An 11,717-nucleotide genomic window follows, 5' to 3' on the forward strand; every position below is an offset into this window, starting at 1 on the left:
CTCGCTGTTACTGTCTCTTACTCTGCAGTTGTGGAGTCACAATGTCTGGGTTCATGAGCGCCCCCAGCGATGAGTCACGAGAACTGCCTGCCTCACCTCGAATCTGTTTTCTGCCGTTTATGATCGCTCCTCAGCACACGAAACACGTTGCACACAGTTGGTGACAATAAAAACACAGTACATTAAATACATAAGCTAAATGATGGAAAATCAGTTCATATATTAAATGTTTTTAACCATTTTATTGGCGACGTACAGACAGGAGGAGCATGCTTTCATGGAATGGCAACTGGTGCAGTTAGCGAGAGGTTGCGCAATCCTCGGTGAGGCTCAGCTCACTGCTGCCTCACCAAGCATTTGAATGGGAAAATGCGAAAATTCAGCGATTTTGAATATAATAAATATTATTTACGTCACTGAATATATATATATTAAGTGGAGCAGTAAGTCTGTTGGGTCTCTGGCTGTTTCCATTGACCATAATTGCACAAACTGTCCATCCATCCATTTTCTGTACACCCTTGTCCCTCAGTGGGGTATCTCCAGCTAAAGTTCCAGTTGAGAGGCGGGGTACACCCTGGACAGGTCGCCAGTCTGTCGCAGGGCAACACAGAGACAAACAACCATGCAGACACACACTCACACCTAGGGGCAATGTTTCAGACTGCGGGAGGAAACCGGAGTACCTGGAGAAAACCCACGCATGCATAGGGAGAACATGCAAACTCCATGCAGAAAGACCGGGGCCAGGAATTGAACCCAGAACCTTCTTGCTGCAAGGCAACAGCTCTACCAACTGCGCCACTGTGCAGCCATTGTGCAAACTGCACTTAAGAAAATACATCCATTTAATAGAAACATGCTAATTTTGAAAAAACTTACAGGTTTTTTTTTTTTTTTTACCAAAATGATCCCACTACGATGAAGTGGTTTTTAACTGCATCGAAATTAGTGGATTTCACAAAACTGGAGTCACATGAACAACCGGATGTTACTACCGGCGAAAAAGATGAAGAAGACGACAGGAAGCGGTAGGAGGATGAAGGCGAGATGTAATTTTTAATGATTTATAGCATGAACAAACTTATTCACCTCCTGACTACCAGTAGTTCATTTTTGGCCTCTGTAGAGGACATTTCTAAACTTGAATATCTCCCACCCCCTGCATTCTACTGAATTAATTCCTTTTGGTATCTGGAGAGGACATTTAGGGCTTTTCAATGATACCACATATGTAGGGGTGGGACTTTTGTTCGTATATTTTTCTAATACATAAAAATTGCATTAATCAGTAATAACACATTTTATGGGAAGAGACAAAGTAAGTGCATAAAACCTTTTATTACCTTACAAAGACTGGGATTTAAAAAAATGGTGATTGGACAATATTTTTTTTCCTGGTAGTCAGGAGGTTCATTAGTGATTTTAGTTACAATTTTTATATAATGGAAGCAGTGCAATTGAGAAATTTATTTTTCAACAGTTATACTTGATGAGCTCCAATTGTCATCAGCTGTTAGACCCAAACATGTAAAACCCAGAAACAGCCCCAGACCCTTTGATTTACCTCATTTTTGCTTATTTGTATTCCAAATACTGAATATGTATTTTTGTTTCAACAAGTTACCATACATCTTGTTTGTGTTCCTTTAATAATTTTGCCAAAACGTTTTGAGATGAATGACAATTTTTTTAACCAATTGATGCTTTAGAATCAAATGGATCAGATTGTTTTGAATAATTTTATACCTCAATCAAAATGTATAACATAGAGCAAAATTATAAAATTATATAAGTTAAAGGGTCTAGATTAGATTTTTCTCTTGTACTGGTTTGAGTTTTCACTTGATTTTACAGAAATTAATTTTAAAAAATGAATTTTTGGTCTGAAAAATGCGTTGGGTTAAAGTGCGTTATATGTAACTGTCTTTCTCTTAAACATTGTTTTGTTTTTTGTTTTTTTTTAAGCAGCCCTGCGTTGTAATTCCGTGGTAAATATAAAGAAATTCATTTATTTGAACATAAGTAAAAACTCAGTATCAGTTTAAAGCATTGGTAGGCGGAGCTAAGAGTGGTGGGATTGTGATGTGATGCAGATTTCTTTCATAAGTTCATAATTAGAATTTTCAGCCATTGTTTACATCCTTATTTACCATGTTTGGTGCAGAATTATAAAGTTTCTGTCTCATAAATGACGCAAAGGTTTGAAGACAATCAAATACATATTCGATGTACCATATATGGAACTGACGCAAATCAGATTTTTTTTTATCTGAAAAGATCAGAATTTGGCCGTCCAGACTGGTCAAAGGAGCAAAAACAGCAGGTTTGGGTCTCATTTACCTGATGTGTGAACATAGACTAAGATGCTATTTATGTATTCTGGTTCCTGTTTGCTATTTTCTTCGTACTAGGGAACCGTCTTGAGTGTTTTCCAATTATGAGTAATCTTTAAACCACAGAATTATGATGTGTAAATGACTAGGGAAGCCCTTTAGTGCCCAGATCGATTAGCAGCAGCAGCAGCAGCGTGTCAACACACCCCCCAAAGGCTCCAGAGCAATAAAACACAAAGCCATCATCTGCTGCTACAGAGCTGCTGTAACACAACCAGGCCTGTCACAAAAACATATTTTACTGGATGATAAATCTATTGTCCCAGAACTTATTGCAATAAACGATAATAATGTTGATAATGTTGCTTTGAGATAATTTTCAAGTAATATAATAATAATGACATAATAATAATGTTAATAATAATAATAATGCAATTACACACTTTCAAAGATCAAGAAACTTTAAATTCTAACATTTAACACTGGAGGTGGCAGGCATTTTAAATATTCAAAATAAGCAAACAAAACAATTAAAATTAACACTAAAATTTGAGTGAAAGAATTTTGCACCAGACTGTTTGTTGTACAGTCTTTGGTAAAAGAGAGAGAGCTACAAGAAAAACAATCATCCAAATGGAAATGATCTAACTCGTTTTAATTGATCATGCCATTAATTGATTTATTGTTTATTGTGACAGGCTGCACCGATTGCAGTTTTCTGACCGATCACCTATCTATAAAAAGCCCAGTTCCAATTTTTTCCGATACCGTTTGTGGGGGGAGTTTGTGAGAAATCTCGTCAAATATAGGAAGAAAGTTGGTAAGTTGCCAACAGTGGGTTGTGCAGACATGAGCTGGTGGGCGGGGCTAACAGGCTCTCACTGCAGAGCAGCAGGAGCCAGTGGCTGATTTTCAGACCTTTGTCGTGGTAGAAAAGATTGGCTTCACAAGCAACTATCGGCTGATCACAGATCCCCCAAAATTAAGAAAATTGAAGTTGATAAATCCGCCAGCCGATTCTTGGTGCACCCCTAATCTATTATCATTAAATACTAAGGATGGTGTAAGTTTTTACACATTTATAGAGAAAATGTCGTAATTGGAAAAAAGTCTGAACTTTTCTAACAAGCTAGCTGAATTATTACATGAATCCCTGAGTGATGAGTGAAGCGTTACTCAGACACCGGCCCAGAGCTGCCTGTTCAACTTGTTTCAAACTCGTCCAGTAATTAACAGAGAACAATGCTTTGTGTTTTATTTTGTGTTTTTTTTTTTTTTTCCAAACGGTGACAGAAACGGTGATCTGTGCGTCACCCTCCACCACTCAGAGACCAACGTACAGCTAACCTCTTCCACTGAAGATGTAAAAAACCAAAAATCTCCCGAGCAGTGACGCAAAAAACCTTTCTGCCCCGTGATGCCAGAGTGACGACCGGCGAGACACAGCAACGTGGATGGAGGGAGACGATCTGGAGGGGCAGGGAGAGGGGGGAAGAGACCCACGCTCTGACATCACGCGGGCTCTTATATACGGAGGGAATGGAGCCCACCGCACTTCACATCCAACCAGGAAGCTCTGACAACCATCTCAGACCTTGAGGAGGAAAAAAGAAGGGGGGAAAAAAGAAGCGGCAGCATCGTCTCCATAAATTCATCTCCAGCCTCTTCAGTCGCGCTCTGACCCTTAACCTTATGGACTAAGCTCGTCCTCAGGTGAACTCCTCACTGCGGAAGCCCCCCTTTTGTTTCACACCTTTTCTCATTTTGTCGTCAAGATGCAGGCGCAGTTGGCTTGTGTGCTCCTCCTCTGTTTTCCATGCGGCGCGCTCTGCACAGGTAAGCAGCAGGCATCGCTCAGCGGGTCCCGTTCTCCTCCGTCGTTTCATCTGCTGGACCAAAAAGTAACAAAATAGATGTTTTCTCCCCGGGTTCACGTGATTCAGAGTGTTCAACAGGTGCACGGTTTCAGAAAGTTTATGCCACAGCAGACGCTTTTCAAGATGAATCGTGTCTATTTTGAATGTTGTTTGCTGAAAAGTTGAATTAATTTGACAAGTTTTTAAGAATTGGCTATTTGGAAAAGAATTCAGTTATTTAAGTTAAATCTCAATTAAACATTTCAAATGTCTGCAGTTCAGTTTTCCTTTGAAATTTGTGTGTGTAAAATTAGATAAATCCACACTGATAAAATAAACTGTAACCAATAAAAAAAACAAAAACAAAACTTAATTATAAGATTTGTGAAATTAATCTCAAAGATGACTTTACATAAATTAATTTCATTTATGCTTCTATTATGTTACATTGACAGCAATAGGTAAGATTTCCCCTTTTATTACTTATTAATCAAATGAAAGAACTCAAAAGCATAATATTTAAAATTTCTTATTTCAACATCCAAAATAAATATTTAAGATCTAAAAGTTTAAGCAGATTAATAGTTTCTCAGCTTCTGTCATTATTATGCACAAATAGGTTTTTGCTTGGTCCCAATGGGAGCAGAGTGATGACTTATAAATTATAAAAAGTCATTTTGTTTATAAAAAATACAATTAAATTGTAATTAGTTTGTGATTAGGCATGAAACATCTGTGAAATATTGATAAATACTTAAATTTAGCAGAGATTCAAACCTTTTCTCTTATTACTTATATTTTTTAGAGGCAAAATTTTCATGGGGTTATGAAATAAAAAAAATTTGAATCATGCATAATTTTCTTTCTACTTCAAATTGTTAACCACTTCGTGTTGGTTTTTCACATTAAATTCCAATGAAACATATTTGTGTTTGTGGTCTTAATGTGACAAAATATGGAAAAGTTCAAAAGAGTATGAATACTTTTGTGAGCCACTGTATCAGCTGGCTAAATCCTAATTGTTGCTACCCAACCAGCTAAATCTGGACACAACTTACTACCAAACTCTTGAGAATACCAGCTCACTTCTCATCAACATGTTTCTGTAAGATTTGCTACCAAAATGAAGCAGTTTGAGCGTTATTTAACATTAAATTTAAGGACTAATATCCTGAATTGAGACGATTCTAGTGAGTAATGTTGCTAATGCTTCAAAATCCAGTTTTGTAGTGTAATCTGAATATTTGGCTTTAACCTAGACATTTATAAATGAGCTTTTTCCTAAATATTTTATGTATCGGCCCTGATGAAGCAGTTGGACATGAAACTGATATAAACTGAATCACCTGCTGGATCACTGATGTCGCCTTCAGCCTTGCTAAACTGTTGTCAAGATACATTAACTTCCTCAACGAGGAAAAAACTCTCATTATTGAAAACAATCCTGTCTTGTAACACTCTCCCCTGCTGGCTGGATGGTTTTCTGATCCTGTTTCTCTGTCAGATGTAGAGCAGGAGCAGCGAGCGCTCGCTGAGGAGCTCTTCACCAACCTCTTCACCTCTAAGGTACGTTCTCTTTATTTTTATTTTTTTACCCCTGCAGGATCAGAGAGCTGGTCTCCAAAAGTGCCGGGTGTTTTTAGTGACCTCCCACCTTCACCCGCACAGGCCGACCAGGTGTCCTCTCATAAAAACCTGCAGTGGAAACCCCCACCCCACCTACCTGTGTTCAGGCTGATTGGGTGGAAAATAATCAATCTAAGGAGAGCACCGACAGCTCCTGGAGTAAAAATGTTTTCGTCTACACAGTCAGAAAATCCACTGTTTGAGAAAGAGAGGAAAAGGTGAAAAATGAATCACTTGTTGTTTTTGGACTTTTATCACATTATCTTGATCATTAAAGGTGTGTGATACTGCATATTTTGGTAAATACACACTCAGTATCACCAATACTGATACTGATACATTTATTATTTCAACTTGATATATCGTCAAACTTCAGACCGATAGGCGTTTTTGAGATTTTTCCTTTAAATTATTTAATTGAAGCCTGAGAGATAATTTCAACTTGATAATTTCAAGTTTATAGGTGTTTACTAAAATAAAAATAAAATTTAAGTATCGATCTTACATGATAGTATCAATACCAATACTGATACCATTATTTTTTGCTTAAGTTTAATAAATCATCAAACTGCTGAGGCTTTGTGCTTGAATTATTTCGGAACAAGCCAGGACAGAATTTGCACAAAGTCTATGTGTCTACAAAACAATTAAATAACATATTAACATGACAAACAGAATCAATAGAAAAACAAAAAAATTGTTTTTTCCTAAATAAAATGCAAAAATCAAAACAAAATTTTATTCCCATAGAGTTGGGAAACTTACAATACTGAAATAAAATTTCAAGACGGAATCTGAACTTAACGCATCAATCTTACCACACTAGTATCGATTCGACTAGTATCCAACCGATTCTGATGATATTTTTTATTATTTAAGTTTAATATATCATCAAATTTTTGAATTCTAGGTGTTTTTCCAATTTTTGTTTTGAATTATTTAATTTGAACCTAGGGCAGGCAGAATTTGGACAAAGTTCATAGGTGTCTACAAAATAATGTCATAGCATATTAACATGATAAATGATTGAAATACCAAACAATTTTGTGCACATTTTCTCCTAAATAAAGTAAAAAAAAAAGTATGTTTTGAGAGATAATCAAAACAAAATTTCTTTTGAGGTAGCGGTAGCACTGAGAAGCCACAATACGAAAAGAAAGTAGCATTTCAAGAGAGAAACTGAAACTAAAGCATCGATCGTATCACTTTAATAACGATCCGATGCTGATATCAGCTTGGTATCGAAATTACCAATACTTTGGATCGATTCGCCCACCTGTAATGATCACATCCAGTCAATGAGAGAATAACTCTTTAAGAGAGGAAGTGTAAAGACGCAGAGACTGGCTAATGGGATTCAGAGGGAGCTGACAGCTTCCTAACGACATCACATCCTGCTCCTTTTCTCTGCCTGATAAACAACCGGGCCGCTCGCACGGAGACGTGACGGTGACAAATCAGCCGTGTGATTCATTGCAGCCGATGCTTGGCGCGCGCTCAGGGGTGATGATCGTGATTCTAAGTTGTCGGATGACTGATAGAGCGTTCAAGAAACTGGAAGGAGAACTAGCGTAAAGAGAGGATGCTGTCACTCTCCATTTGAATGATATTGGTGATCATTCAGACTGAATAACCCGCTGATGAGATACAAGAGGCAGTCTCTTATCAGAATGTGTCACTGTAATACAGAATGCGCTTACCTTAGACTGATTTGTCTTCCATTGACCTCGGTTCATCTTTCGTAGGTTTCTATTGTTGAAATGATAACGATTTTTGTTGTTGCTGCTCTTCAAAAAGAAAGAAATAAAGGAAATGTCTTAACACACACATGGCCTCACAGGGCCATGCGCAAGTCTGTACATTTAACTAACCTGGAGCTGTGTAAGTCTTTGATTGATTTCCAAATGTCGGCAGCTCATTGTTTCTTTGAGAGCTCTTTATCTTCTACTAAGCAAACAGAAAAATCCCAATGTAACAAATTAACGTCCTACCAATAAAACAAAATTAAACTAATAGAACATTTTTTTAGTTATACAAATCATCTGCACAGTGGTTAATGATCGAGATGTTAGCATGCATTTAACATTTCTCAATCTGGATGCTATTTACCTACATATTAATTTACAACCTGCAAAGCTACATCCAAGTCTAAGGATAAAGTTTAACAGTTTGTGATGTTACTAAAATGGTAATAATTAAAAACTTAAGTCAAACTTTTACATCTGACTTAAAATGTTATCACGATATTTCGTGGTACTATCGTGATAACGATAAGTGTCTTTTGCGTTTTTTTTTGTTTTGTTTTTTTTAGTTATGACTGCATGGCACAGCGATCAACACCCAATAAACACAAATACTGATAATAAAAAGCATTCCTATTTTTCAATTGGTTTCTTAAAGACACCATTTAAAGATGTGGGATTTACTAAATTAAAAATAGTAACTGCATTAAGTCATATTTGCGAATTTATTGTTATTTATTGAAGCTCTCATGAAACAGAGGAGAAAGTTAACGTGTTAAGTAAGGTCATCACTTTTTGGACTAAAGCAAAATCATCATTACAATAAATCCAAATTCTTATCATGATAAACAAATAAACAATATTATAAATGTGTAGTGCTATCTGTGGCCTTTATATATCGTTTTAAATAAACCAGAATTATAGAACTTTGGTTAAGAGAAACTCAGGTTGTTAGCATGTTTGGCTTTACAATTAGCATAGTTGCTACTAGCATGTTCTACTAGTTTGTTCTTCACTACTTTGGTTCTTTACTACTACTATTTTTCAATAATTTATTAATAGTACTTCATACAATTACCAAAATAAAAAGTAAGAACTGCTTTATGGTTAAGGCTTGCTAGCAAGTCTAATTCTGTTGCACATGTCAAATGTGAATCACAACTGACACAATATATTGTTAGAATTTAGCTATCACAACATTAAACTTACTGTGCTTATTGTGCTTGATTAAAAATTCAACTATATGAAGTCTTTAATATCTTCCTAACGTCCTTTCATAGCAATTCTCAGAGAACTTCAGCTCATTTTGCACCTTTAATTGCTTGCACTGCTCACCAGGTTTCAGCTAGGATCTTTAAAATACATCAGACATGAGGTGGGATGAGTTTGAAAGAGTTTAAGATACTTACCACCAAAAGTGTCTATTTTGTTTACTTTAAGCCAGTTTGTGCATTTGTCGTGTTCTCTGGACATAGAGGGTAAGGGTAACAAGAGGCAGCACGACGGAAATTCTAACAAGAACATTGGATTACTCTGCATTAGGCTGATTCTATTTTTACCTGAATCTGATTTGTAAAACTTATTACTCAAAGTTTCTTTTTATTTTGTCTGACTGTTTCAACTTCAACGCGGACATCCTACGCTCCAAACCCGGATCTAATTTGCTCTCAGCTTTTGAAAGTGAATCCCTTTCCATCGTATCCACAATTCAATTAAGAGCCCGGTCCCGGTTCCAGCCGACCGCCCCCGTTCGTCTCTTTCTGTTACAGATGAAACACAACAGGCAGACTGCCCCCTACTGGCACGTATCGTTGACCAACCTGTGCCGGCTGATGGGCGGCCTGCGGCAGGAGGCGTGGAGCGGCGAGCAGGAGGAAGAGGAGGCAGAGGCTTCCGAGCTGAGGGAAGGGAGTCTCCCGCTGCTGGAAGAGCTGTACAGCCTCCAACACATCTGCAGAGCGCTGCAGAGCCGGGAGGAGAGGGTGAGAGGCACACACACACGCACACACATCTCAATACAGACACCTCTGCGCAAATTCAACATCTTAGTCGTTTGAGTGTATTTCAATGTAAAACTCAAGGTGACCTACCTTGTTTTCCTTCTGGATTTTTCTGCATTTGGACGGTTCTCCATTTTGGCAGCTATAACCTGGTCTACATCAGGTTATAGAGGGGGGGTGCCAGATGGGGGCCGCTGAACTGCAGACCACAAGCAAAAATTCTGGTGGTTTTTATTCTATTGTTATATACAGTAAAGAGCCCATGGCATATGATGGCTTAAAAAGGCCATTGAGGATAGAAAATTAAAAAGCAGTACATTTCTGCCAAAAAATCTCAAACTTTCTACAAAAGAAAAAAAAACAGAAAAACATGGACATTTCTGAGTTTGAAAAGTAAAAGAAAATTGCTTGTAAACCCTCAAAAAATGTTTATATTAATATAAAAAATTTTCTTTAAAAAAAAAAAAAAAACCTGTGGAAATTGACAAAAGTCTAGAGTTTTTTTTAATTTTGAAAATCCTATATTTTTCAGGAGTTGAAATATTTTCAAATAGCCAAATTAGTCTCTCACAGTCAAGTAAAAATTGCAGTGTGAAGCAACAAGTTCATATAGTACATTAACTTTTATGAACAATAATTCTTTGTTGATATTGTCACTATATTGTGACAATATGATATGAAACAGATAATCTGTCTCATACCAAGCTTTTATTCCTTCTCCCATTGGTCCCAGAGCGAACTAGAAACAACCAATCATAGCCAGGAGGCGGGTCTTAGCGCTGTCAATCACCGTCCCCCTTGCTCTCTGCTATGATGCAGGTAGCCTGTCATGAATGCTAGGCTACTTAGCAAGGCGGATAAACAGGATCCTGAAACGATGAGTTGTTTCATGTTAGCACGATGAGCTGCTAGTACATGAGCTTGATTGACAGAGCTAAGTCCCTCCTCCTGTCTCTGATTGATTATATTTTGAGATCGACCTTTTCACAGATTATGTGTCTAATATTACACTATCACAACATTGTGATCGTTTTAACAAATATGCAAAAAAACTTCATTTTTTGTAAAAAAAAAAAAAAAAAAGTTACAGTGCAGCTTTAACAGCCAAAACCCCCGATCACTGACAGAATAACTCTAACCCAGCTAATCCAATAAGAGTCTGTTTTAGCTGATATGAAATCCCCTGAACACACAACGACACACCGTCCTTCTGACACACATTCAGACACAAACACACACTTTTGAAAACAGCTAACCGTACCCACTTGTAAACACACTTCTCACTTCCTCTTCTCCCACATCCTCCATCATCCTCCTCTCAAAGAGGCTTTCCTCCCCCTTTTTTCTTCTTTTTTATTCTTGAAATGTTAACATAGCTCCAGCAGATTAGCACCTGTTTCACCATGCATGAACGTGCAGAGCAAGTACACTCCTCTAATCACAGTGAACGCCAGCTCAGCATCACATTACACTGCCTCTGAGCAACAAAACCCATGTCCTCTCCCCCCCCATCCCCCCTCCTCTGCTCCTCACAGCTACTCCGAGACTCGGTGGAATATTCAGAGGAGAACAGCGATGCGCCGCTGAAACGAAAATCCCCGTACATCCTGAAGAGGCAAGCCGCCCACAACGCCAAGTCGCGAAGGCCTTACATCTTAAAGCGGAGCTCGGTTTACTGACGGCCGTCGCTCGTTCCGTCTGCGTGTGGCTGCAGAGTTTGTTCGTTTTTTTGTTGTTTTTTTTCTCCAGTAAGAACCTGCGATTGTACGTCCAGCGCTGAGGCCTGTCGTTATGCTGCTGCTGACAATAAAACAACTGAAGCATCGTACACATTGTGTTTTCTCTGAGGATCCGTATTCATTCATCTGTTCCTTCACTGCAGCGTAAAAGATTGTTCTATGTTTTTAAAGCGAATGAAGGATTGCTAATAAAAAGCTAGCCTGACCTGGATGTTTGTGCTCTTGGTCAGTGCGATCCACAGCAAACACGAACACGGTGTCTTTATTTGTCTCGGTCTTGTTTGCAGACTTCTTGTATGAATCCGATGCAAGTCGTCTGGCTACAGGAGTATCAAAAGATGGACGAACACATTGTTGGTTTTATAATCTCTACAAGTCTTTTGACGTTTGTTTACCAGCTTTTTACATCTACAGACTT

The 11,717-nt window shown here is 37.9% G+C and overlaps 1 protein-coding gene and 1 long non-coding RNA gene across 5 annotated transcripts; one reads left to right on the forward strand and one right to left on the reverse strand.

The window, feature by feature from the left end:
- Positions 1 to 3,565: 3,565 nt before the first annotated feature.
- On the reverse strand, positions 3,566 to 9,323 carry LOC106946938 (uncharacterized). 4 transcript variants are annotated; one of them, XR_001424881.1, is made up of 4 exons: positions 8,970 to 9,323; positions 7,690 to 7,762; positions 7,519 to 7,605; positions 3,566 to 4,222 (listed from the first exon to the last, which is right to left on the reverse strand). It is a non-coding gene; the product is annotated as an uncharacterized LOC106946938 (long non-coding RNA). The 4 variants fall into 4 exon arrangements; XR_001424878.1 differs by having other exon boundaries at positions 7,690 to 9,323; XR_001424879.1 differs by having other exon boundaries at positions 3,566 to 4,225; positions 7,690 to 9,323.
- On the forward strand, positions 4,088 to 11,388 carry nts (neurotensin). Its single transcript, XM_015031633.1, has 4 exons — positions 4,088 to 4,172; positions 5,697 to 5,758; positions 9,330 to 9,542; positions 11,096 to 11,388. The coding sequence occupies exons 1-4, from the start codon at positions 4,112 to 4,114 to the stop codon at positions 11,237 to 11,239; spliced, it is 480 nt and encodes a 159-aa protein (XP_014887119.1). The 5' UTR covers positions 4,088 to 4,111; the 3' UTR covers positions 11,240 to 11,388.
- Positions 11,389 to 11,717: the final 329 nt, after the last annotated feature.

This window comes from Poecilia latipinna, unplaced genomic scaffold (genome assembly GCF_001443285.1).
Source record: "Poecilia latipinna isolate Pla-1442-1.1 unplaced genomic scaffold, P_latipinna-1.0 Scaffold213, whole genome shotgun sequence".
Classification (NCBI taxonomy): domain Eukaryota; kingdom Metazoa; phylum Chordata; class Actinopteri; order Cyprinodontiformes; family Poeciliidae; genus Poecilia; species Poecilia latipinna.